The sequence below is a fragment of the Carettochelys insculpta genome, chromosome 20 (assembly GCF_033958435.1).
Source record: "Carettochelys insculpta isolate YL-2023 chromosome 20, ASM3395843v1, whole genome shotgun sequence".
Lineage (NCBI taxonomy): Eukaryota > Metazoa > Chordata > Testudines > Carettochelyidae > Carettochelys > Carettochelys insculpta.
The window spans coordinates 4,953,155-4,980,029 of record NC_134156.1 but is presented as its reverse complement, the minus strand read 5'-3'; the positions used below and the strand labels follow the sequence as shown (position 1 = coordinate 4,980,029).

Genomic DNA, 26,875 nt, shown 5'->3' with positions numbered 1-26,875 from the left:
GCCTCTGTTGGGAGTGGATTAAATGTACTGATGTGGAAAAAGAAAACCCACTTCTATTTCTGTAGCAGCTGTCTACATGCTGTGATACTACAGCAACACGGATGCAGTGCCATAGGTGTGCAGCTTTAGCAGGTGTAGTGTAGACAAAACCCCTAGTGTTAAGGAGACTTCATACTTTTGCTTCAGAAGAAAACTTGAGGGTTTTGGCATAACTTGTGATAGAATGTAGGTATCTGGTAAAGAAGTAAATGTACCTCACTCTGCTAACCTGTGAGCCATAATTGCCTTTTATAATTATGCACACATCAACATCTCATGTCAGCACTCTTTCTCTACTTTTCATTGTAAGGTACTCTAGAACACTAAAATGCTCACTTTTTAAGTATTGTTAGTTTAATAGGGGTTTGCAGGAAAATCTGTTGCTGACAGTATACTTAAAAGTGAATAAAGATACTATTAGAGTGCAGTGTTTCCACATGTTCCTTTGCAGTCAAGCAGTACCCCCAAGATGTGCTGGAGGGGAGAAAGGTTGAAGTGACTACCTGTGACTGGCCCACAAAATAGTAAAGGAATATAGCACTGTTATTTTGTATAGTGTCTACTTTTACTAAAAATTAATACATTTTATAAAAAGCTAGAGTGTTTCAGCACAGTTGAAAATGTAGGTTTACATTTTTGCTGGTAATAGGAGAATGCATTCTAAAATGTAACTGTGGATGGAAGAGAAAGGAATTGATTTTATTTTTGTTTTTAACTAAAAGTTATGGTGTAAGGATAGGATTGTCAGGTGCTCAAATAGCCATTTTGTAAATGAGGTACAGGTATAGGCATATCAATTTTTAATGTAAATTTTATCATTTTAGGATTAAGTTTATTGATAGTGACCACACAGCCAGACTGCACACTGCTTTTGTATACAGAGATGCTAAATACTTGAAAATGCAGTGTTTCCATAGGCAGTGTTTCTTTTGTATTCACGGACTGGGGAGCCTCAAATTCCAGAGGCATTACATGAGCAGTTTTAATGAATTAGTGTCTGGTTTTGCTGCAGCAGATGTGACAAGCAGCTTTATAAGCTGTTTCCCATCGATCGCTATTTTCCAGCTCTTTTGTGTCTTTCTTTTGCTTAGAGAAAAGCAGTGAAGAGCTTGGTTTCTACAGTAACTGCTGCCTACATTCCTGCCTGCAGGCCAGTTTCTTTCACTATCCTTGCTGCCTATGCTGGGCTACTGTATTAGGTTTCTTTAGGGTTGTTTGTTTCCCCACCCCCTTGTGGCTTTAATATTTCACCATGTAACAATGAGACAGTCTTGTGGTGGGAATTTGTAGTTTCAGTGTAGGGATTTCTAATTAGGCAAAGCACACTTCCAATGTAGACTAACACCAGTATCGCTTGCAGCTGATGAATGCCAAATTTTGTATGTCTGGTACTTGAAGAACATTAAATATCTGACTGCAAATGAAAAATTATGATGTTGGCTGAAAATCTGGGATGCCATTGTCATTAATGTGTATTCTGTATCAGTATGGCAGAGAATGTCATTCAGTATGTGATATCGATAGTGTTGTTCACATACATTTCAATCCCTGATAGTAGTGAGGTGACTGTGAGGGTTGCCTGGCTTTTTTCAGCCTTCACACTCTCAAATGTCATTTTAAGCAACTGGAGTGAAAACACACACACAATACAACGTTAAATTATTTTTGGGAAAGAAGTGTTAAGTACATATGTTTATACTTCCTGTTTGTTCATTCCCAAGTATGCATTAGCTGATAAAGGTAAATATGTCTGTGAATATTTGTATTGTTCCTCTTTCTCAGCCACCTTCAATATCATTGTGTCTTAGTAACATTCCTTTTCTCTGTCTGAGGCGAGGGAATTCCATATCCTTCTAGAAGTAGTCAGTAGCCATTTCAAAAGGAGTACTGAGATCTTTATAGACTTTGAATGTGCTCACTTTTTCCCCTCAACCTGCAAGGTTGTACCTTGAATCTCTTGGTTTTGCTGGCATGTTTCTGTCTGCCTTTTGAGATTCTGCAAAATTGTAATGTTGATAAGGTTGTGCAACTGGAGTATTATCTTGACATAGTTGGACACTTCATTTGTATTGAGTCCTAATTTACATGCGAGGTTTTGCATCACAAATCTGAAACTGTGATCGTTCCTTTCATAGTTGTTAGAACTTGTGAACAATAACACCATTTGCTAAAAATATAGAAATGTTTAAATGGAAAAATGTGCCTCATGCAGAAGAGATCTACTTGTCAGTGAAAGGATACTGACGCCTTCTCCCCAAACTGTCTTGAAGCTGATTGTTGCAGAGGCACTGATGTTGTGATATTGGTGGGAGACTAGGTTTTTCAACTTTCAGCTCTTTGCCAGTTATGCAAAGGAAGTTTCAATAACTTATAGCCGCATAAAACAAAAAAGCAGTCTTGTAGCACTTTAAAGATTAACAAAATGATTAATTGGGAGATGAGCTTTTGTGGGACTGACCCACTTCTTCAGAACAAAGTACACTGGCACAATGAGAAGTTAACAGAAAAATAGGAAAAAAAGAAAAAAGTGAAAACTGATGAATCAGCTAACAGGACAGGAGGAGAGGGGGCAAACGGTGGAAAGGAGGAGAAAATTGCTTACTGCAAGTGAGTTGCCTGAGATCACTACAAATATCAAAGATAGGGAAACTGTCCTTGTGATGTGTAAGCTACGTACTATCTTTTTTGAGGACAAGTCATAAAGTGTCAAATTTGAGAATAAACTCCAATTCAGATGTCTCCCTTTGTAATCTGGTGTTAGTCTTTTTGTTTTAGTTTTCAGGTCTTGGATGCTATGGCCTGCTCCATTGAAATGCTCAGTGATGGAGTTTGTGTATTCAGATTCCTAATGTCTGTTTTGTGTCCATTCTTTGGTGAAGTGATTGTCCAGTTTGTCCAATATACATAGAGAGTCATTGTTGGCATATGATGGCACTTACAACGTTGGTGGAGGTAAAGGAATATGAGCCCCTGATTGTGTAACTGCCGTGGTTAGGTCCAGTGATGGTGTCCCCAGAGTAAATATGTGGACAGAGTTGGCAATGGTGTTTGTTGCTGGGATAAGTTCCAGGATTATTTGTGGAGGACATGCATCCCCCCCCCCCGCCCCCCGAAATAGTTGTCCTTACTTAACGTGCAGCTGCTCTTGATGACTTCATTTAGAAAAGTTTAGTCATTCAGTAAATGGCCAAACTTAACTGAGATGGAAATAGGTCACAGATTAACCAAATCAGGATTTATTTAACACCAAACACACATACTAATACCCCACCGCAAGCCCAGATTGAAAATTTGTCTTCCTGCTTATACGAAGCAACACTGCTATGTTGCTTGTGTAGTTATTTACATTGCTGGCAAAGGGTGTGGCCTACAGTAGGGGTGAGCAAACTTTTTACATTGGGCTGCACTTTTCATCCCTGAAATTAGCAGGGCCCCCCCCACAACCTGTCTAATATAATGCAAAATGACAGCAATTTGGGTTGTGTTTGTATGAAAAACATAAAACCCTTTTGGCATGTGTAAGAAAATATGTATGTAGAATTTTTAAAATCTTTGTCATGATAAAAACAGTAACATTTCAACATTTTTAATGAGATGGATGACCCTGAGACCCAGCAGCTGATCATCCTGCATCCCCCTTAGGAATTGTCATGCCTCCTGAGGGGGCCCACCCCCAATTTTGCACACCCATAGTCTACAGCAGATAGAAGAACTTCTTTTTTAAATAGATTTTAGTGTTTTGAAGTTTTCATATTTCAGTACTCTTACTGTTGACTTTAATATTTAGCAAATAAATTTCCTGAAGTCTTATGAAAAATTCACTCTAATTTTTCACACCATACGTGAATTTTTATGATTTAGTCACAAAATGCCTAAAGCTGGAATTTCTGCTGCAAAGACGCGTACAGATAAAAAAGCAGCTTAAAAATACACTGGACACCAGAACCTCAAGATTTGGGGGGAGAAGATTCAGAGTAATACCATTTTCATTGCAAGAAAATTACTCTTTCCTCTGAAGTCTCTGTTACAGCATTTCTTACACTGTTAGTAGTTGTCTTATTTGGGTACAGTAATCCCCTGAGATACACGCATTTGAAATGTGCATATCTTGCATGTATGTGAGGGTGTGTGTGGGGAGGATCAGTGCCGTGGTGGGGTAGACCCCGAGCCCTGCAGCTGGAAGCTGGCAGAGCCAGCCGTGAAGTCCCCGGCTGGGGGGTTGTGAGACCCATAACCCCACAGCTCGAAGCTGGAAGAGCCAGCTGTGGGGTCCTGGGGCAGGGAGACCTCACTGACCATGTCTGGGAAGCAGCTGGGCTCCTAATCCAGCCATCAGTGGCAGTCCCTGATGAGGCTGCCTCTTGGTGTCCCTCTCCTTGCTGCTTACAGGACCTGGGAAACTGACCAGCCTGGTTCCTGTCTCCTCTTGAGTTGTGCGAAGATGTGAGTTACGCAGGGGTTGCAGGAACACAATCTCTGCGTAACTCGAGGTTTTACTGTACTGGTGATACTTAATTTTTTTTTTTTTTTTTTGAAAAAGGTGTACTTTACACACACAAAAAAGTTGAGAAACACCTAGATTATAAAAACAAAGAAAGATAAACCTAGGTTAAAGTCGAGTTTACTTAATAAAACAATTTTAAAAATGAGGCACTGATACTAAATATGTACCACTCACAAGAACATTCCTTCCTGCACCTTTTCAAAAGCAGCTTTGCTTTTGTTTGTTTGTTCATTTAATAAAACTACAATAGAATGTCAGAACTACGAACGGACTGATCAACCAAACACCTTATTTGGAACCCGGATTACACAATCAGGCAGCAGCAAAGATTTTAAGAAAAAGCAATCACAGTACAGTACTATGTTAAAAGTAACCGAGGGAGAGAAGTATTTCTTCTGTGTGAAGTTTCAAAGCTGTATTGAGTCAATGTTCAGTTGTAAACTTTTGAAAGAACCACCATAATGTTTTGTGTAGAGTGACAAATGTTTGTTACAAACAGCCTCTGTTATTCTCAGGATATTTGTAACTCTGAGGTGCTACTATATAAATCTGTAAGGATCATTTTGCAATATGGTTTTTAAGGTTTGTTTGTCAATAATCATTGGCAAAGCCTGTCAGAAATAACATGTGAACATGGCCATCCTTTGTATCCTTGGCACATCTGAATGATTTCAGACCTGTACATATCTGACAGATTTCAAGAGTGGAGAGGGCAGAAATGCGTGTGATATTGTTAGATTATTGTTGATCGTGAGCAAAAGGTAAAATTACCTGAAATGATCTGATGGTGCCATGGTTAATAACAAAATTCAATTTAGGTATGTTCATATCTGTGTATGTACACGTAAGCAGGACGTATGCTGTATCTATTTTTAATTGGGTTAATTTCTAAATGCTATACTGTTTGCCTAGTAAGACAGGAAAAAGAAGTATTTTAAAAGTTCATTCGAGTTTTTAATGAATGTATACAAAATTAAACATTTCTCATATTGTTTGCAAAACTGGATTATATGATATTTAAAAAGTATACAAGGCAAATGTGCAAACTTAAAAGTGACAATTTTTCATGTTAAATCTGTCTTAAAAAGTCTATTTTTCAAAGCCTAAATCAAGGCTACACTTACCAAGACCCTTCATTTCTTTATGGCCTATTGCTTTTGCAGTTAGGCACCTTTTAGTATTGTTATATGTGTAGTAAATAAAATCATTTAGGAGGAAAAAAAAAAGCAAAAATTCTTTTAACTAATACTGGTGAAATTATATACACGATAATGTCATAAACACTTATCCACCTGCTTAACTTCACTTCTCTGAGTAATTTCACAAGGGAACTACTCAGAGTAAAGTTAAGCAGCTTCGTAAATATTTGCAGGATTCAGGGCCACAGTGGACAAAATGCTAACAATGAATACATTTTGGAGCACTTGTTGGTTCTCTTACATAGTTACTAACAATTCATTCTGCTTAAAAACTGAGGTTTGAAATTTTTCTGTGACAATTATTGATTGTTAGGAACACTAAACAATTTACAAGTTAATACACAAAATACACTATTCCTTCTTGATGTCATTGGTCAGATGTTTTCAAAATAATACCCCATTTGGAGTGTGTTTCTAGTTCATCTCAATATGGACTACAGGCAATTTAGAGAGAGCTGCATCTGTTAAAATAATTTGTAGACTTAATACAGTTATAAAGTCCGAAATTAAAACTTTCTAGTGTTGATTAGATGTGTGTATAATATGAAGATAATTGCAGATCATTATCCAAAATACGTTATTTACTACTTTAATCAGGATAAAGTGTTGCTTGTGAGTTACACAAAAAAGTCTTATGTATTACCTGTAAGGTGTGTGTGTGTGTGTGTGTGTGTGTGTGTGTAAAATATAAAAATAACAAAAAAAATTGTTTTTATTTTTCAGATGTACATTCAGGTTTCCCAGCACAAACATCAAGATAACGTTCACAGCTCTGTCCAATGAAAAGAGAGAAAAACAGGAGTCCCCAGAGTCTCCAGTGAAACCTGTGCAACCCCAGATCTCTCCCTTAACAATAAACATTCCAGACAATATGGCTCACCTGATCAGCCCTCTCCCTTCTCCTACAGGAACTATCAGGTATTTAAAATTTGCAAAATTGCTATCGGGTAACACCCGGTTACTGAATCAGTACAGAGATGTAGTTCATATGATGTTGCCTTCCTTAAGTAATATGTTGGAGCTCAGAGTAGCCTAAGATGAGCCTTGGAGTAAACTTATAGCATTGTGGTTTTGTAAATATACAAATCTGTTACAATCGTTAATGGTCTGACTTTAAATTGACAAATGGACGAAATTGAGGTAGGGCTGTACTCTGAATGCATCCTTTTGTTCCAAGTATTCTAGAATATGTAGAGCAGTGAATGTGCCTAAATTTCCCAATGGAATTGAAATATTTGTACACAGAAGTCAATTTAAGAATTAAGCATCAATCTTAATTTACAGTTTTCTTGCCTTTGGTCCTCATTCTACCTGTGATAACATTTTAATATAGCTTCTATTTTTATTTCTGTTGTTAATGCCATTCTTAAGCACTTGGCTGAAAGCCAGTGTCCTCAGTGAGTATGTTAGGAGAAGTACATTTTAACAGTTTGGCAATGCTTTGTAAGCTAATGAATAAAAGAAGAGTCTCTAGCTAGTGACTGCAGTGACTAAACTAAGCTTTTTCATCTATAGTATATCAGCAGAGCATCAGTGGTACAGTAAACCCTCAAGTTAGGTGGGGGTTGCATTTCTGCAACTCCTGTGTAACTTGAATTTTCCCTCCAAGTCAAGGGGAGATGGGAACCAGGCTGCAGGAGTTGGGAAACTGACCAGCAGAACTGGTCAGTTTCCTGGCTCCCAGAGTGGCAGAGAGCCAGGAACCCAGGGGCAGCCTGGTTCATGTCTTGTTGCCACTTGTAGGACCTGGGAAACCGAACAGCTGCTCAGTTTTCTCGGGTCCTGCAAGCGATGGGGAGCTGGGAATCATGCAACAGCCTGGCTTCTGGTTCCTCTCCTCTTGCAGAGCCAGGCAGCACACTTGTTCAGTTTCCTGGCTCCAAGTAAATCAGTTGTTACCCCGCAAGACAGATTTTGATTCCAGTTTTGTGATGGTGCTTGCATGGTGTTTGGAAATCATGCATTTGGAAAAAGTGATTTGGTAGTATAGCAGCCTGGGGTTTTTATTTAAACCAGGAAAAAATTGTTTTTCACGAGAAATGACTGCGTTCACAAATGTTGCAAGAAATATGTCACCACTGCTTTTGTATTTTCTTGGATGTTGCAGTTATCTCTCAAGGCTATTAAACAACTTTTAAACTATACCATTAAAATTGCAGCAGTTCTGAGTGTTTGGCTAGCCTGAAACTTTCTCCTTTTAATTCATCCTGCTTTGTAAAGGATTTGGAAACTTTGATATCATGTGTTGCTGTGTGAATACATGGCTCAGTGAGCTAAATAAAGGGATGCTGTCAGTTGATATGTGTAAAACTTACATAGCACAGTACTGACCAACAGTTTTTAAAAAGTGCTGACCCTCTGACAAGGCCCATTCCATACATCATTGTTAAAATTCCACCTTCCCTGCTGGATAGTCCACTAACAGCAAACTCTAAGTTTCGGAATTGTGGGAATACAAAGTTTATCTAGAAGAACAGTGTTTTTGTATGTTACTGTGTCCGCATACAAGAATATGGCAAGCATGACAAAGGGAGACAGCGAAATCTTCCAGTCTGCCTGCAAAGCAGATCCTTGCAGATCCTACTTTGTGTCTCATTACAAATTGTATCCTTTAACTCTAGTTTTCCTTGAAGTTTTAGATTTAAAATAGTCTCTTTAATTTGGAACAACGCTAGTGGAAGACCTCATATACCTGCTTTTATTTACATAGGTGCATTTTTTGATGCTGCTGAGAACAGAATTGCATCCTGTAATGATGCAAACCTTTTGGGGCTTATTGCATTACTTGAAAATATGTAACCAATGAAGGGAAATTCTGTCAGAATACCTCTTTGCACAGCTGCCCTCAGGTGCTTTATAAAAGGTGGCAAAAAAAAACCCCTTTCAAAAGACATGGTAAGAACTAATTGGAATTTTAGAAGTAATATTTTATTCCTTACCAACATAAAGGCGCCTTAGCAAACTGCCAATTATAAAATTTTACCTTTTTCTACTGATTAGTTGATATGCTTTCCCCTAAGTCATCATCTCGCTAATCTTTGGCCTATTCAGTTACATGAGGATTTGTAATATTGATGCAGCTCAGCGTTTTTATGTAATTCTAAATCAATTTACTGGAGTATTTGATTAAATAAGAATCACCCAGAGCTCTCTTCTAGCTTGTAACTTTATTTTCAAATATGCTGTTTCATCCAGACCCATTAATACTTCAAGATAACCATTGTTTGTGACTAGGCTTAAAAGCAAGCATGAGGTGGAAATCTCTCACAAGACCTATTTTTTGAAAATTTTCACATGGGAGGTTCAGATGAGTATCTGGTTGTATAAGTAGACAGACTCTCAAGTGACACGGACACACTATCAGTAATCTTAGATAAACACAATATAATTTACAAAACAGTTAATCCTTCTTTCTTGGAAGAGAGAAGCTGAAATCTTGTTTGACAGGTTTCTGCCTGGAGTGATTTTGATTCTTATGACAAGTTATAAATTCCATTTTCTAAGCGTTTATGATGAAAATACTGACAGACCCTTTAAGACAGTCTGGGCACGCTATTGGTTGAACCTCTCTCGTCATCCACTCATATGTTGTCTGGCATGATTTTAGTTAGCTGGATGTCACTTATCATGGGTTTGGCCAAGTTTCCTTTAGTCCCATAAAGTTTGTTTACACCCATCTGTCCTGGCTTTCAATGTTCTCTGCTGTTATTTAGCTATAACTTACCCCTAAATGTCTTCCAAGAGCTAAATAATTAGCGGAAGTGTTGATAATGCTGCTGGACAATATTGACTTTCCATGTGGCCCAGCAAATTCTTTCATTTCACACCAGTCAGGTCCTAAGGGTGCTGAACTAGAGAGGTTCAAGCTGTAGTGACTTTTCCTGCAACTAGAACTATCTGATTACACAAAATATGGTGATATACTGTATAACAAAATAGTAGGATCCTTTTTTTATATTCTACAGTGCTGCAAATTCCTGCCCATCAAGCCCGCGTGGTGCAGGTTCTTCAGGGTACAAAATGAGTCGTGTAATACCATCTGACCTACATTTAATGGCTGACAATTCACAGTCAGAAAATGACAAGGAAGCATCGGGTGGTGATAGCCCAAAGGTAAATGTTGCACAGAATAAAACTATAAATAAAGCATTGGCACTAATGTTGGAAATTTGTTGTGTCTCTATGAACTTGGACATACTTTGGCATTCAGAAATTGAAAAGAGATAGGAGCCAGAGCTCTTTTGTGGTTTGGTGTGCTCTTTAGCTTGATTTTTTTTTTTTTTTTAAAAATCTAGATCCCCATTGAAGATTTTCATGTCTGTATTGGCTTCTAGTAATTTTCATGACCATTATTTCTTAGACAGTAGATTCATAGTCCTTGCCTAAATGTTGCATTTGTTTCTTTTATGTTTAGTGTCATCTTAAATCCTAATTGAAAGAGAGAATTTTTGGCTTTTCCTTTTGAAATCAGGCCATCTCGGAGTGTACAAAAATTAAGTTAACTGCATTTTGTAAATTTAGAGGTATACTACTGTAAAGTTTCTGGAGGTAAATAATTTAAGGATTTTTATTTTTTTTATAGGATGACTCAAAGCCACCTTATTCCTATGCACAGCTAATAGTACAAGCAATTACAATGGCACCTGATAAGCAGCTTACACTAAATGGAATTTATACGCACATAACTAAAAACTACCCATACTACAGGACAGCAGACAAGGGCTGGCAGGTAAATCTCATTTCTACTATTTCTTTTGAAAGTCATGAATAAATATGACTATTTGTATGGTAAATACACCAACTTGTTTTATTTATACTAATTATATTTATGTTCAGTAGATTTTTGGTGGACTGAATGGGTCATAAATGCGTATGTGATCAATTTCTAATCCTAAAATCTCAGGGTTGGCGGGGACTTTGGTTTACCAAGGCAGCATTATATTCTATTCCCTAGGTTTTCAGTAGGGCAATTTACAGGATTTCTGTTGAAGAAAAATATAAATATCAGTAGAAATGGATTTGTGTGTTTTTGCCATAAAGGAGTGAATGCTTTATTTTAATTTGTGTTTTCATTAACATATTTGGCTTGTTGAGGTAACATTACAAAGTAAGATCCCAAGTACTCTGAATACAAGTTTGTTGAAAGCTTCACTCTTGATCTTAATCCCTCCTTAGCTACTGGTGTATTATATATCTGGCTTTACCTTGTACTGTCAGCTGCCTCATCTTTTGATTATGCTCACACAGGGAACTAGAAAGTTCCATTTGTCCACTTAAAACTGATGAGAATCTGCCCTTGCTGGGTGTGAAATGCTACGCAGAATTTAAACTTTGTTAATAAACATATTTCTAAGAGAACATTTGCGAGGATAACTAGTTGAATATAAACCAAATGCACTGCTTTTTTTTCCCAAGTACAAAAACATACAGCTCCAGTGCCACCTCTTCTGCTGCTTTTAGTTCTAACAGGTGACAACAGAGAACAATTATCAAGACTGGTTGGTTTCTTTCTGCTCTTCAGAACCTTGTGCATGCCTTTGAAATCGCTGTGTCAATTATGTAATGTCAGTTTCACTGCCTCTTGCTCAGAAGAGTTTTTATCTGCAACAGAGGCAGATACCAGAGTTATTTTCAAGGAAAGGACAAGAAATGCTGGCTGAGAAGGGGTAGTGGCAAAGTTACCTTTCATATTCACAGCTAGTTAAGTGCTTCCATCTTCCCAACAGTAGGGCAGACAGTTCACATTTGATCATGCCAACTAGCAAGAAGTATATATAACAGACGGATCAGCCTGGTAGGCATCCCAATGCCCTTTTCAACCCCAGGAGCTTGAGAATACCACACTTACGGGCTTCTCAGTAGGGACTTGGCTGGCAAAGGGCCATGCACTTCTTAGCTTTTGGTGTGGTATACATGTCTAGTAAATTATTCAGACTGCTAAGTTGTGTTTTTTTTCTCTTTCATGCACACAGTATAGGTTTTTTGTGTGTGTAGTTTGTGTAGTCAGTTCTGTTCCATTTAAAAAATATTTTTGCAAGCCTTGTATAAGATATTCCAGGATTTTGTCAAAAGTGTGTTTGTATTTGTATGTGTATTTTTTCCATAGACCCAAGTGAGCCAATTCAGAATCATATGATTATTTATAATATGCACTAAGACATCTAATTTTAAAATTGGGTGCTAGATCACTGCGTGTTTACTTTGAAACAGAAGGGGGTGTGCTGTGCCTGCCATTTTGTTTTTTGCAGAGAATTGAGTAAGAATTACAACTGTGCATAACAAGTATAGGAAAATATAGCAAAATGAAGTAAGTGGCTCTTTTGGTCAGGAATCTTGTAAAATATTGCCATAATGGTAGGAAGCTTCTAATTTTTAATAGTATTCTTAGCTTCTGGCTTTAGGCAGTAGATGACCATTTTGGTGAGTAACCTCTATGCTTCAGGCTTAGATTTTTGGATAATTATTGCAATGCTTAATCAGGTTATAGAAACATTGATATATATCATAGAACTTTTTTTAAGGCCCATTTTTGGACCCATTCTGTTGTATGTTTTTCCTTCAATCCCACACAAATGGATTCAGTGTTCTCTTCTAGCTAATGGTGACACAAATACAACTGATAAACTTATATTCTTCACAACTTCTGCTAGATCTGGTTGTCTTTGTCTTTGATAGGAGAAGCCCCTTGTTTTAACATCAGATTGCACTGAAGAAAATGTAAAAGAGTAAAATTGCCCTAACTTCTTTAAGTGTACTGTCACGTTCATAAACCACATCAGAGGCTGACCTATGACTAGGTTTGGATTTAATTATGGAGATTCTGAGACATGTTAATTTGGTTATTATGAAAATTTTTCCCCATGTGTTTTAGTGCTAACATTCAGTGGATCAGAACTGGATAGTTAGTACAAACCCCAATGGTTTCATTTGTTGCCCTCCACCTGAATTATCAAATTATGAGAGGTCTCAGTGTGATAGACTTTCCCTTTGCATCAGAACATTGGTACCTTCACAAATATTTCCATCTAAGTACGCTATGAAGTTGCTATGGATTTTAGTCTTCCTGCCGCTGCATATTGGGTACATGATAAAATGCAGATCACAGCAAAGTAAGCTGCTAACCCTGGGGAACTGCATTTGGACCTATTGCCATTCAGAGTTTTCCTAGGCCTACCAAATCCTTGGCATTTCTGTTGAGACTGTCAAGTGATTTGAGATCTTTCCATGTTTTGGGGCATTAAAACCTGGGAACATAAGTTACCAAGAGAATCCTCCTCCTTTGTGTGGCTTCTGGTAAGGAAAGTTGAACTGCCAACTATATAGCTGTAGCTGAAATTTCTTTAATCAAACTTTTCCTTTCCTTGCTATAAAATAATGAGTGTTATTGTACAAGATCAGAATCGGCGTATATGGTATGTTTTGGCAGCCCAAAGGGGAAACGGTTTCAGCTTTCATTTTGAGCAGTGGAGAAAGGTATGGTGTTCCAAGTATTACTAATTTTTCTTTCTGTCCAGTGCTTTGTCTACATCTTTAGAAACCATGTGTTGTGATTGCTGTCTTCCTTGTGAGAGGATTGAAATGAGATTCCCTTTAGGAGCTTGTTAACATTTATTCATTAATTGCTGGGAGAGGTTTGGGCAATGCCAAGATTCCTTTCCCAGCCTTAGTGTGCTGCCTTTAGAGCGCTCCCATGCATCTGCTACCCCGAGGAGCAGGAGACTTGAACCCTCAGTCTCCCAAACTACAAACCACTGCACTAGGCCACATTCTTACTCTTTAGTAAAAATATATATGAATTCTACATATTTTTTTATGTTCCATAGAATTCAATACGCCACAATCTCTCTCTGAATCGTTATTTCATCAAAGTACCACGTTCCCAGGAAGAACCAGGCAAAGGCTCATTCTGGAGGATAGACCCTGCCTCTGAAAGCAAATTAATAGAGCAGGCTTTTAGGAAAAGGCGGCCTAGGGGAGTACCTTGCTTTAGAACCCCTCTGGGACCACACTCTTCTAGGTAAGGAAAACAGATGAACAAACAGACATTGAATTTTCCGAAGTTTACCTTAAATGTTAAATTTCCTGCTGGAAGTAACAGAGAACAGTGCTTTAATTAGTAACATGTTGGTATGGTAAGACTTGAATTCTAATTCTATAACAGAACCAAAACGATGGCAGTTTTTAGCCATCAGGCACATACAAATCAGATAGTTTTGTATACAGCACTAAAATCAACAAGTTTAGTTATTCTAATTTAAAACACTGAGTCGGGATGAATTCTGTATAACACACCAATAAAGACTGCCCTCATACACGAGGTTGGTTTTCTATTGCTTTTATAGTGCTAATGTGCTGGCTCAATTTACCGAAGTAATTGTTAGCTTGTTAATTATGGAATTATGAAGGGCTTTCTGTACTTCATTGTTACATAATTATGATTTTAATTGCCAGCTTTATCCCTTCTATGCTTTTAAAAAGTGTTTGCAAAGAAAATGTCAGGTCTCAGCTGTTACTATTTCATTCACGTACAGATGACAAATATATTTAGTTTGATAATGTTTAACAAATATTCTTAACGGTGACATATATAGCCTTAATTTTTAGCTATGTAATGATTGTCTCCCTTTTCTGTTGCTGGCTTGCTTTGACTTACTCTTTATATAGCTTCTTATCATTATGCCTCCCTCCAACAGACATTTGTGCTGTTGCATGGATTGCTTGGAAACACGCCATCAGAAAATGTCCCAATGTTTCTGTTCCCTTAACTTTAGCCAAGACTTCCTTTGAATTCTCCTCTTGGCTAGCAGAGGCTTTATGCAGAATCAAAATCATGGATTTGATGGTACTTGTTTGGTAGAAGGCAAAGAGTTCCCCCTCAAGGAAAGTACATGTATTACAACTTTTTTAGCAGCAGTGTCACTCATCTTTCACAATTAACTTAATATGCCAACTGCTGCTTTCATTTTTTTTTTTTTTTTTAAAATACAGAAGTGCCCCTGCTTCTCCTAATCATTCTGGAGTGTTGTCTGCCCACTCCAGTGGTGTACAGACACCTGAGAGCTTGTCAAGAGAAGGATCTCCAGTTCCAATGGAACCTGAGCCTGGTGCTATCCAGCCAAAACTAGCAGTAATACAAGAAGCACGATTTGCACAGAGTGCCCCAGGTGAGAATTTTTAAAACTTTTTTTTTTTTGTGTGTGGTGATGAGGGAAGATATGTTGTCTGAAACAGTCTAGGCAGAATTCTCTCACTGAGAAATCACTGAATGTTTTCAGATAGGTAATGAACTTGTTAGCTTTTAAGGCTTAACCTGGAGAAGTTCATAAACTTGGTGTGTGACATATTTCCTGAAAATTACTAGTAGGGTCAGTACATTTTCATTCAGGTATGTATGCTCATTCCAGCATAGATAGATGCTTACTTTGCTGATAAGCAGAGACTGTACTCAGTTAAGGAAAGCAATAGCATATCAATGACATCTTTTCTAGAAAACTATTCTATCCTTTCGTGCAGCACACATTCTTCATGGGCAGAACATGAATTTGGATAAAAACCTCTATTAGGAATGATTGGTGAAAACCAAAGTGATTTCCTGGATCGGGGTTGCTGTACTAAATAACATCTTAATTTAGTGCGTATATGCGACCGTTTTGCTCTTACCAAAGGTAGGGGGCAAGAGAAACAGAAATGAAAAGGGTTGAGGTATTGAATGATGAGAGTTTCTTTTGTATTGACTCTTCCTGCCCCAATATTTAGCTTCGTTGTATTGGCAATTTTATTTGTGTTCTAGCTACCAAATTTCCTAATGATATCCCTTATGGTACAATGAAGGCTGTGTAGATATTTATTTAGGCCTCATGACAAGATATATGGAGCCAGCAACGGCAGTCCAATTGTTCCAACTCTACATGCTGAAATTGTAAGGTGCGATAAGTCTTTATTATCCGTGCCTGAGCTCTTTTTGCAGTCTGTGAAAGGGAGTAATGAGTGGTGTTGCTTTTACAAGACTTCGCTGTTCAGTGTATTTAATGGAATGATTAACTAAAAACATATTTGATTTAAACGTCCTGTCTAATTTATCTTTGTCTGTTTTGATAGGATCACCTCTATCTAGCCAACCAGTTCTAATTACTGTACAACGGCAGCTACCACAAACTATTAAACCCGTCACCTACACTGTTGCAACTCCTGTGACAACTTCAACATCTCAGCAGCCTGTAGTTCAAACAGTTCATGTTGTTCACCAGATACCAGCTGTGTCTGTGACAAATGTGACTGGATTAGCACCAGCAAACACTTACACTGTAGCTGGACAGGCAGTGGTTACACAAGCTGCGATGGTAACCCAGCCTAAGGTAGAACCTCAAGAGAATGGAGACCACAAGGAAGTAAAAGGTGAGAACTGTTCCAGTTCAGTGAATCTGATATAGCGATTGTCTAATGCTTTATGTATCTTTTTTAAAAATCCCTTCATAGTTGCAAAAGAAAAACAGTATTTAAAATTGAATTTTTGTTTCATGGTAACTTTTCAGATACTTTGAGATTATTAATAAGATTAATTATGTTCACTGGCAGGATAAAGTAACTAAACTTTTTTCTGTTTGGTCTGAAATTGTGTGATCTTGACATAACATTCAAGAATGTTTGTTGTTTTCCAGTTAAAGTGGAGCCTGTACCTGCTATTAGCCATGCTACAATAGGAGCTGCCAGTCGCATCATTCAGACATCTCAGACCACAACCTTACAGACAGTTACTATAGTGCAACCAGCACCTCTAGGTCAACATCAGCTACCAATAAAAACTGTAACACAGAATGGAACGCACATAGTACCTATCACCACAGCGATACAAGGGCAGGGCAACACTGGTAAGCTTTTGGCCAATATTTCTTATAGCCATTTGATTTCCATTTTAGGAACTACCTTCAGAATGAGCAAACTTGTAGAATTTCTGAGACTGTCCATTGAAAAATCTCATTATTTAGATTGCATCTCCTCTGCTTTTACTAACACAGATGTCTGTTGGAGTTGCACATACAATTTCATTTTGGATCATGTAGCCTTATGCATGTGAGAGAAAAATTGTTGGTGTTTCCTTTCATTGGCTGTTACCAGAATGGGAATTCAATCTCTGAACTTCTTAAAGGGGCACTTTCAGGTTTGACAATTTAAGTTAAACCCAATGTAAAAATAACTTTTTCTTTAGTTCTTGAATCTCTGTTCCTGCAAAACAAGGGCTGCAATATGACTAAAATGGACAACTAGTTTTCTGGGTGGTTAAGAACAAACTGGGTGCAAAGCATTTGCTGGACGGGGGGGTTGGTATCTGCTTTTTAGGTGAGTCTTCTGTTCTACTTTCTCCAAAGTTTGTGAAGAACAAAATATTAACATTTAAAACGATTCTAGAAGAGTCTTTTGCAAGTATCTTGCATATCTTACTACCTTTGATGTCTCAGTTTTTGCGTATGCAGTCTGATTAGATGGTATAACAGATGTTGCTATTGAATATAGCTTCTGGCTTGGTTTGCTGATTATATCTAATTTCATGCTTATTTGTTTTTAGAGTTTCCCTTTGAAATAAATATGCCCAAGGTGGATTAACAATTAGGGTTTAAAAAGAATCTATTGGTTATTTAAAGCAGTTTAATCTGTATGTTGCTAATTCTTTGCTCTTTTTTCATTTTATACATGGATATCGATGAATTATTTTGTATTGGTTTCTTTAATGATGTTTGCTGATTGCTCTTAGAATTTCAGATTTTATATGGGTACTGCTTTCTAAGACATTTTCCCACTCAACTTGCTCATGTGTGCTTGGGAGAGTCAAGTCCAGGGCATTTTTAACATACTTTACTGTGAGAATAATACAAACTCAGACATCAGATGCAACAGTAGCACAGGCTAATGGGGTCATCAGCTAACACCCCCTTCCAACATAATGAGCTTCCACAAGTAGCATATCTGGTATGTTTCAACAAAGCTGAACTCCTCCGTCAAGGTTTGTAGTTGAAGTCAGTTAAGAGTTCTTGAAAAAGCCATTCTTGAGTGCCTGGCTTTGTATTTAGGAACATAATTTTAGGCTTCTATTCTTAAGAATATCATCCTTTTGTATAAAAAAAGTTGGAATATTTTTGAAAATCTGTGTAATTTTCATTGCTCGTCCTGTTTTGTTCTGAAATGACTAAAAATTTGTCACTGCAAGTTTTCAATAAAAATACAGTTTTAGTCCCTGATGATACAACCAGTTAGATGTGTACGTAATTTTCAGCTCTGGTGAAAATTACAATTTCAGTTAACAGCAACGAAGGGTCCTGTGGCACCTTATAGACTCACAGAAAAGTTTTGAGCATGAGCTTTCGTGAGCACAGACTCACTTCATCAGATGCTGGTCTTGGAAATCTGCAGGGCCAGGTATTAATAAGCTAGAGCAAGGGTGGGGATAACAAGGTTAGCTCATTCAGCAAGGGTGAGGCTTACTACCAGCAGTTGATCTGGAGGTGTGAACACCAAGGGAGGGGAAGCTGCTTCTGTATTTAGCCAGCCATTCGCAGTCTTTGTTTAAGCCAGAGCTGAGGGCGTCGCATTTGAAGATGAATTGTAGCTGAGAAATTTCTCTTTGGAGTCTGGTCCTGAAATTTCTTTGCTGTAGGATAGCAACTTTTAAGTCTGCTACTGTGTGGCCTGGGAGATTGAAGTGCTCTCTTACGGGTTTTTGTATATTGCCATTTCTGATATCTGATTTGTGTGTGTTTATTCTTTTACGTAGAGACTGTCCAGTTTGTCCAATGTATATAGCAGAGGGGCATTGCTGGCATAAATTACATTGGTAGATGTGCAGCTGAATGAACCCACGATGGTGCGGCTGATCTGGTTAGGTCCTGTAATGGTGTTGCTAGTGTAGATATGTGGGCAGAGCTGGCAACGAGGTTTGTTGCACGGATGGGTCCCTGAGTTAGAGTGACTGTGGTGCGGTGTATAGTTGCTGGTTAGGATTTGCTTCAGGTTGGCAGGTTGTCTGTGGGCAAGGACTGGTCTGCCTCCCAAGGCCTGTGAAAGGGGGATCATTGTCCAGGATGGGTTGTAAATCCCTGATGATGCGCCGTAGAGGTTTTAGGTGAGGACTGTAGGTGATGGCTAGTGGTGTTCTGTTGGTTTCTCTCTTGGGCTTGTCCTGTAGTAAGAGGCTTCATGGCACATGTCTGGCTCTGTTGATCTGTTTTTTCACTTCCTCAGGTGGCTGTTGCAGTTTCAAGAATGCTTGGTAGAGATCCTGTAGGTGTTTGTCTCTGTCGGAGGGGTGCGCACGCACACACACACACACACCCCACCCCACCCCCCACCCCCTCTGTAGGAGAGCACTTCAATCTCCCAGGCCACACAGTAGCAGACTTAAAAGTAGCTATCCTACCGCAAAGACATTTCAGGACCAGACTCCAAAGAGAAATTTCTCATCTACAATTCATCTGCAAATTGGACGCCCTCAGCTCTCGCTTAAACAAAGACTGTGAATGGCTGGCTAAATACAGAAGCAGCTTCCACTCCCTTGGTGTTCACACCTCCAGATCAACTGCTGGTAGTAATCCTCACCCTTGCTGACTGAGCTAACCTTGTTATCCCCACCCTTGTTCTGGCTTATTTATACCTGGCCCTGCAGATTTCCAAGACCAGCATCTGATGGAGTGAGTCTGTGCTCACGAAAGCTCATGCTCAAAACTTTTCTGTTAGTCTATAAGGTGCCACAGGACCCTTCGTTGCTGTTACAGATCCAGACTAACACAGCTACCCCTCCGATACTTGACACCATGCAATTTCAGTTAAGGGAAGGTAATTGTGACTGAAAAGTGCAGAAGCCACTCTTAATACCTTAGCCCCTCTCTAATGTGTTTTGCATAACCAGGATGGCAGTATAAAGGTGATAAAATGCACATTCTTAGAAGATAGCTCATATTCTTCATTGGTTTACACTGTAACAATCAGTGACTCCAATGGCTAAGAATGGTGGCAACGTACCCCCCTCCCAATTCTTTGGCCACAAATAGGATTAAGACTCTAAGGGGAAATATCTTCTGCAGCCAGAAAATTACAGCTCTCAGCCAGAATGGACAAAAGGAAAATAAATTTGGCCATCACCTGGAAAAGGAAGCTAGATAATGTATGCAGCATGGTGCTTTATGAAATCATGTTCTGAATATAGTGACTGAATCACCAACATCTGAAGTAACAGCTTTGGGAGTTTAGTCAAAATCAGTTTAGCATCACACAGCACCATAATTGAAACTAAGAAGACTGTTTGTTTAAAAACTGATTTTGCTTTTGCCCATTCAGCAAAGACATTAATGGGTGCAATGGAAACTGATAATTAAATAGGGATGAGAGTATTTAGTTTTTCAGACTAGACACAGGCTTCATTAACGCTATTAAAAAGAGTTAAAAGCCACTTGCTTCTTCAAATAACATATATGGATATATTTCAGATAGCTCTTATTTTAAACTTCCTTTACAGGTTTCAGATTAATCTGTTCTTACTAAAGTATAGTAGAAAATGCCCTTTCAGTTACTGTGTGTGACCAGCAAGCAGCTTAATTGCATCTAATGTCAAGATGATTTTCTAATATGGAGTGTTTTCTCACAGTGAGACGGTGTTCCTGCTATAGCCTTTTTGCTGGTTTTTGCACAGCTCATTAGCTTTCTAGTGAACACTGTGCTTAACTCTATCTGATCTCTGAATAACCATCAAGGAAGAAGACTGCTTTTTTTTTTTTTTTTTTTTTTTTGCTGGGGGGGGGGCGGGGGGAGGGAGACGGCTGCAGTTAACACATAAGGGAAGTTATTTTCCCTTTTCCCACCCTTTTTCTTGACTATTTAAATGGTGAGTTCTTCAGGGCAGGGATTCCACTGTTTGTATAGTGACTAGAAGAATGTGCCCTGAATCCAGTTTGGAGCCTGTGATTCGCTCCTGTAAAATAAGTCATAATTACAGTGCTTGTATTGTCGATTTCAAAATTAATTTTGGAATCTGAAGTTTTCCTTCTTTTCTTTTTTTTTTACAGCTGCTGCAAGTCCTTTGCATATGTTAGCAACCCATGCATCCGCCTCAGCATCTCTTCCAACAAAACGCCAGAATGGAGACCAGTCAGAACAACAGGAACTTAAACGTATCAAAACCGAGGAGGGAGAAAGCATAGTCATAGCTGTTAATGTGGACACCCCAACTGTTGCAGTGAGTGATCAAGGCAGCCAGAACTAGAAGCTAGTGGAGTTTTTTTCTTTCTTTTTTTTAAAATTAGCTCCATGGTGCCAAAAGGAGACACTTAAATGTAACACCTAAAATATTGGAACATGTTCTCACGCAGTGGGGAAAGGGGCCCTGTGATCAGACTTCAACTTTCAGCACTGAAAAAACAACACAGGTGGCCTTAAAACTCAGTAATTTAAAAAAAAAAAACTGCAAAACATCTTGTTCCAGAGGCTGTGACCCTGCTTGTCCTCACCCCCTACTGAACAAACTTTGTATGCTGAGGAGAACATCCAGTGTTGGGGAGGGCTGCAGCTTTAGGAAGTCTTCATTGGATATTTTAAGACTGAGTATCTCAGTGTAATGGCAGCATGATAAGCGCTTAGTGTGAACTGGTTTCAAATGATTGTATATTCCTTAAAGGGAACAGAGGCAAGGAGCCATTTCCTACATCTTGGCAGCTAGCCTTTCATAATGACCTACCCAATGCAGTTGTTGGTAGATATGCAGTATTTTGTTGTTCACATGTGGAATTAGAAACTTTCGAGGTGTATTTTCATTTCTTTGCAAAATAATGGGGTCTTTGACATTTCAAATCACTCCAGTTCTACTCCGGAAACTTTGGAATCACACAATACTTTTCACGTGAAATTTTGTTTCGTAAAAAACTGAATGTAGGGTTTTTTAACCAATGGAATGATTTACTTTTGTCTGTCCTGTTAAAGTTCAGATAAATCTACTTTATTACATCTTCAAAATGTCATATTTTAGCAGTTGCCTGATAAATTTAATCAGATTTTATTACCATGTGTAGTGATCAAATGCTTCTTCGGGCTTGCATGTAACTGATTAGAAATTACAATGTAAATGAGCCGTTAACTGACGTAAAGAACTGCTATGAATTTGACCAGAGCTGCACTTACCTGTTTCTCTTTCTTGCTATCTTTTGCTGTTTGTTACTTTGTGTTGACTTTGACTGTCCCTGGCATAATTTTCCAGTCTAAAGTAAAACAAGAGTCTCGCTTAATATTGTGTATGTTTAAGATAACAGACTGTTCTTCATTTAGAAAATATAAAATTCTTCTTTATCAAAGTCCTTTTAAAAATTTAAGAGTAAAAATTATCTTGTCAGAGGTATATTCAGTATTTTTAAGCTTAAGCACCCATCTGTAGAAATTAATCTGACCAGTTTATCCATAAGACTTTTGATGTCGTACACAGACCCTCTGAGGTCTACATTAAGAGTAGCTGTTGTGGTTTTCTAACAGTGGCTACCATATAATAATAATAAAAGGGGTTTTTTTTAAGTGTGTATTCTGCAGTTGAACAGTTTAAAATGTATTGGTAATTATTCACTTTAAAGTAGTAGGTTCCACCTTACATTTCCGATTTCAATGTAAAGTTTAGGCGGCTGTTCAGTCTTCAATTCATACAATGACTTATTCCTTCGTAAGGGGAGATGAGTGAAGGCTGGAGAGTGGGCTTTCACTTTGAATTCCGGTCTGTTACTTTCTGTTGTTATGTCATTATTTATATATTTTGCATTTCAAAGAGAAAAAAATCTGTATTTTCATGGAGGATTGAAACAGTTTATATTTAGGCAGCTTTAGGAAACTATTTACCTGAAGACCAAATTGAGAAATCTGTACTATCGTGTTAATCCACTAAATGGAATTGTTACAATGTCAATGCAGATAATACATATTAAAAATTATGAAAAATACCGTACACTGAGTTTGTAAGAGGCATTTAAAACTAATCCATGATGTAAAATTCCAAAATTTTATTCAGAGTGCTAGAGGGAGTTTAAAAAAAAAAAATTCAGGTCAGTAAGCATGCCTTGGTAGTAATCTTGTTTTTGTTATTGGACATTTCATAAATTGTATACAGCCACATAGATTTAATTTAAAATCAAGGCATAATTGGATATAAACTTACTGATTTATTGGTTGGTTTATGTTCAGAAGTGAGAGTCTGTTCACCACGAGAAATAAACAAATCAGTGCAATCTTTATAATAAAATGTTACCTTATTCAGAAAGTGTCACTAAGTTAAACAAGCAAAGTGTTCTTTGCTCTGTTGCTTGGACCTGAATGTTTAATCAGCAAAGGGCAAGGCTGACAAACTGGTCCTGATAATATGAAACAAATATGGCCCTAACTCTGTAGTACCTGGAACAGTCTGCAAATGGAAATTTGGTAGCAATCTTGATTTGAAACCATTTTAGATGCATGGAGTTTGTCACAGGAATTTGCCTTTATTAAAGGAGAGGAAATCCTGTGTGTGAACTCTGCAGAATGTGTTTCTTTTAATTTGTGTTTCCAAGCAATGTTTTAAAATATTCAAGTACAAAAATGCATAATCTCTTTGATGGGTGCAGTAAAGGATTTAATTAAAACCATGTCATGTTACTTTTAAATAGAACTGTTCCTTTGGCAGTTTATTATACTGTGTAGTATCAGACACATTTGGCGGCCAGAAGCATCTAGAGATGGTAAGGCATAAGGTAAGACAGGCTTCTTGGGAGTCTAAACACACTAGGACTTTTCTTGGTGTGGTCCTGATGACCTGACTGAATCAGAGTAGAATGTTGTTCACTCTGAAATTTCACAGGCTTTTGCATTGACTAAAAACTTCTTCAGATGCATCATAAATGTAGTACTTTGGCTTTCCTTGAATATTGATTAGTCTCTGATCCGATTGCCTCTTGTAACAGTGAAGTACTGTATTACCTGCTCCTGGATTCCTTCTCAGGTGTCCACCTCTTTTTTTTTTTTTTTTAAACCCTGCTCTTTATGAAAGGCTGAAAGTGTCTAATATAAGCAAACCAGCTTGTAGTACTGCACATGGGATTTGACCAAAGCATTTTATAACTTCCTGCCTTACTTGGAGATTGTCTGCAATTGGCTATACTTTGCTGATTCAAATATGGAAGATTAAAATATTCACTAGCATCCAGTACTAGTCTGAGTCTTGCTCTTATGCTGACTTCCCTGTGTGATATGATTAGTGTCTCCAACACCCCATCTCTCAAAGAAGATGACACTTAAGACATTGGAGTGGCATGGATGGTGGTCGCTTCACTTCAAGCAGGATTTCAACCCAAGCCTCTGGGAGATAGGATCTTCTTTTGTCCTTTAGCTTCTCCTTGTGATGACCTACCAGCTATTGAAATGGTATATTGCAAGCCACATTCAGAGTCCAATCCTAGTCTCACTGTACCAGCAGTTGTGTTTTGTCCTAAATACTGTTTGTTCTAGGTGAAGTTTGACATATTTGTCTGCCACTCTGCATACATGCACAATGGCTTACAGTTACACTAGTCTTGTCTGCACTGTCAATCTACTTGAGCTATACAAATAGCAGGGCTGCAGTTGACATACCTACTGCAGCAGCTTGCATGTGATAAGGTCAACAAGGGCTCCTCTCCCCTTGCCACTGATTACTCATCTCATTTTGGCTGAGTACTGGTATTGAGAGGAGTGAGCTCAAAGTTTGATTCACCACTTTAAAGGAGATGCTATAAATTGATAGCTGATGTATCAGTCTATCACATAGTGGAAACAAGGCCTGATTTAGAAATGGTAGCCTGTGCTAACTACAGGGGTATCTGTGAAAGTGCTGGGGTGAGTAATCCACTTTCTAGTTTAGATAACTAGACAAAAGAGCAGTGAGAACTCATTTTCATTTTTTTGTTCCAGCACGAAAGATTTAAATCACCCCTTTTAATAATTTAAAATCAAAGTAGGAACCTTGATTTAAATCAGTCTTAATCATATGCAGTGTACTTGTTTTTTTCTAGGAGATGTTGATTCTTATTGGCTGTTAACCATTAAATATGTAGATTTGCAACTAAATAGAGCCTTTACACTAAATTTGGTACTACTTTTTGCTCACCAGGAGGATAAAGTATATTTATACAAATTTATGTAAGTACCTGTATAGCTAAGCACATTTATTCAGATTTTTTTATTGTTTCAAAATAGCAAATGATGCATTTCCTTATTTACTAGAGTAATTTTTTACTTGTGATGTGTGTCAGTCTACAAGTGGCTGGAAGTTGGAATTCAATTAAAAATGCACAAACAAAACTTGGATTGTTTTTTATTAGTAAAATAAATGTACCTTACATGTGCTGGATCTCTAAAGAAAAAATGATCAGTATAGCTGAATTTGTGTAGTGAGTGAAAAGAACTGATTAGTTCAGGTTGTCATGCCCCTCAAGTCATAGAGCTAGTAGGTCTTATCCTCCTAACTCATTTGAGTCTGGAATTAAAAGCAAGGTTTCCTATTGCTTTAACTTACAGCTGCTTAGTTTTGAATGAATGAAAATAATTCTCTTGAATCCTGGAAAAAAAGGGTTAGTGCATCAGCAGCTTGATTCTAGGTACTAGCCAGTGTCATCCAGCACTTCAGCCTTTAAAACTTCATCTGCATTTGTATACTAGTCCAGCATGTTTGTTTATAGTTCAATAGATACAGTATGTCTAGGCTTTAAGTTGCTATAACTTTACTTGTAAAATGGTAAATCAAATTCAAATATCTCCCTGCATTTGTTCATGAAAGATTCAGGGACTGTATTAGCCTCTTCCTTTTGCTGAAGCTGTATGGGAAACAGCACAATTTCCAGCATTGTAATTAAAGAGTCTGCAAAATGTCATTTTGACAGAGGTAGCCAAAGTACCCTGAAAGTTATGAGTAAAAGTGCAGCTGCTGTATCTGGATATTTGAGTACAATTAAGATTTAACTTGTGCATGTACCTTTACTCTAGTAGCTTTCCAACTGGTCACAGGTGACTTGTACTTTTACTCAAGTAACTCTTTGGGTACTTTTCCTACCTCTACATTTTGAAAGGAGATCTTCTAGAAGTCTTAATACCCCACCCTGAAGAAAAACATTCTTTGTTAGTGTGCAGAAATTCCACTGACAAAGTAAGAATGCTGCACACGTGTCTCAGTGGCTAACCATTTTTCTTTTCAGATTCTTGGGATTGCACAGAGATTACCAACACCTTTTCATCCTGTGTTCAAAGGCCTGTTCCTGAAGTTGTAATGCATATGAAGTCTTTTGGATTAAGAGACCCCTGTTTTTGATCAGCAATAAACTGTTGTGGGTCTTGCCAGTACCTTAGCAATACAAAAGTTCATTAAATCAAGAAGGTCCTGTTATCTTGTCAAAGCTGCTTGGTTTGACTTTTTCCCTTGATAAATACCTGCTAAATGGTAGTTCATCTAAGCAATTTGCAAATGCTTAAGTTGGTTGCTTCAGTATCTTTCCCCATAGTAGGAGGATAGTAGTCCAATGCTCTTTGTTCACTTTTTGGCTAGAAAAGGCACATAGTGATGCTGTTGTGCTACACCCTGTAGTACCTGGAGCTAAATGCTCCCCTAACAGAGCAAGAGCTGCTGCCCTAAGAGGAGTGGAAATTCTTTAGTCCAGGGTTTGGGCTTTGTAGAGCTTGCACCTTGCCTGGTTTGTGCATGGGGCTCTGCAGGGGCCTACTTACCAGCATGCAACAGTTGCAAGCTTTGAAGCTTGGGCAACAGTACATAGTGTTGTCTGATGTGATGCTACTCAAAAGAAAAACTTACATTAAAATATGTAAAAGGGAATAGTGCATATTAGCTGTAACATACAAATCCAACACCCTTCCTGATGGCACGGAGGAACTGAGGTTAGGAAGGGCTCTAGCAGCACCCTCTATGGTACAGACCAATCCAAGCATAGCCCAGGCAGCTGCTGTAGCCCTACTGCAGGGGAGTGAACATGAACTAAACACTTCACCAGTAAGAAACAGTTTCAGCTCTTTCCCTCCCCCTTCAAAAGTTAACTACTTAGCTCCTTAAAAAGGGACATCAGCCACTCTTAGGAAACAAGACTGATGGGGTACTACAGGA

The 26,875-nt window shown here is 38.1% G+C and overlaps 1 protein-coding gene across 1 annotated transcript in view; it reads left to right on the top strand.

Annotated features, from left to right (window-relative positions):
• FOXK2 (forkhead box K2) overlaps positions 1 to 26,161 on the top strand; it is a 59,778-nt gene extending 33,617 nt beyond the window's left edge. Inside the window, exons 2-9 of the mRNA XM_075014657.1 lie at positions 6,466 to 6,660; positions 9,708 to 9,855; positions 10,325 to 10,471; positions 13,566 to 13,759; positions 14,731 to 14,906; positions 15,841 to 16,137; positions 16,401 to 16,610; positions 20,793 to 26,161. Of these exons, the coding sequence (XP_074870758.1) occupies positions 6,466 to 6,660; positions 9,708 to 9,855; positions 10,325 to 10,471; positions 13,566 to 13,759; positions 14,731 to 14,906; positions 15,841 to 16,137; positions 16,401 to 16,610; positions 20,793 to 20,989 (1,564 nt within the window). The 3' untranslated portion in view covers positions 20,990 to 26,161. The remainder of the gene's footprint in view (positions 1 to 6,465; positions 6,661 to 9,707; positions 9,856 to 10,324; positions 10,472 to 13,565; positions 13,760 to 14,730; positions 14,907 to 15,840; positions 16,138 to 16,400; positions 16,611 to 20,792) is intronic.
• Positions 26,162 to 26,875: the final 714 nt, after the last annotated feature.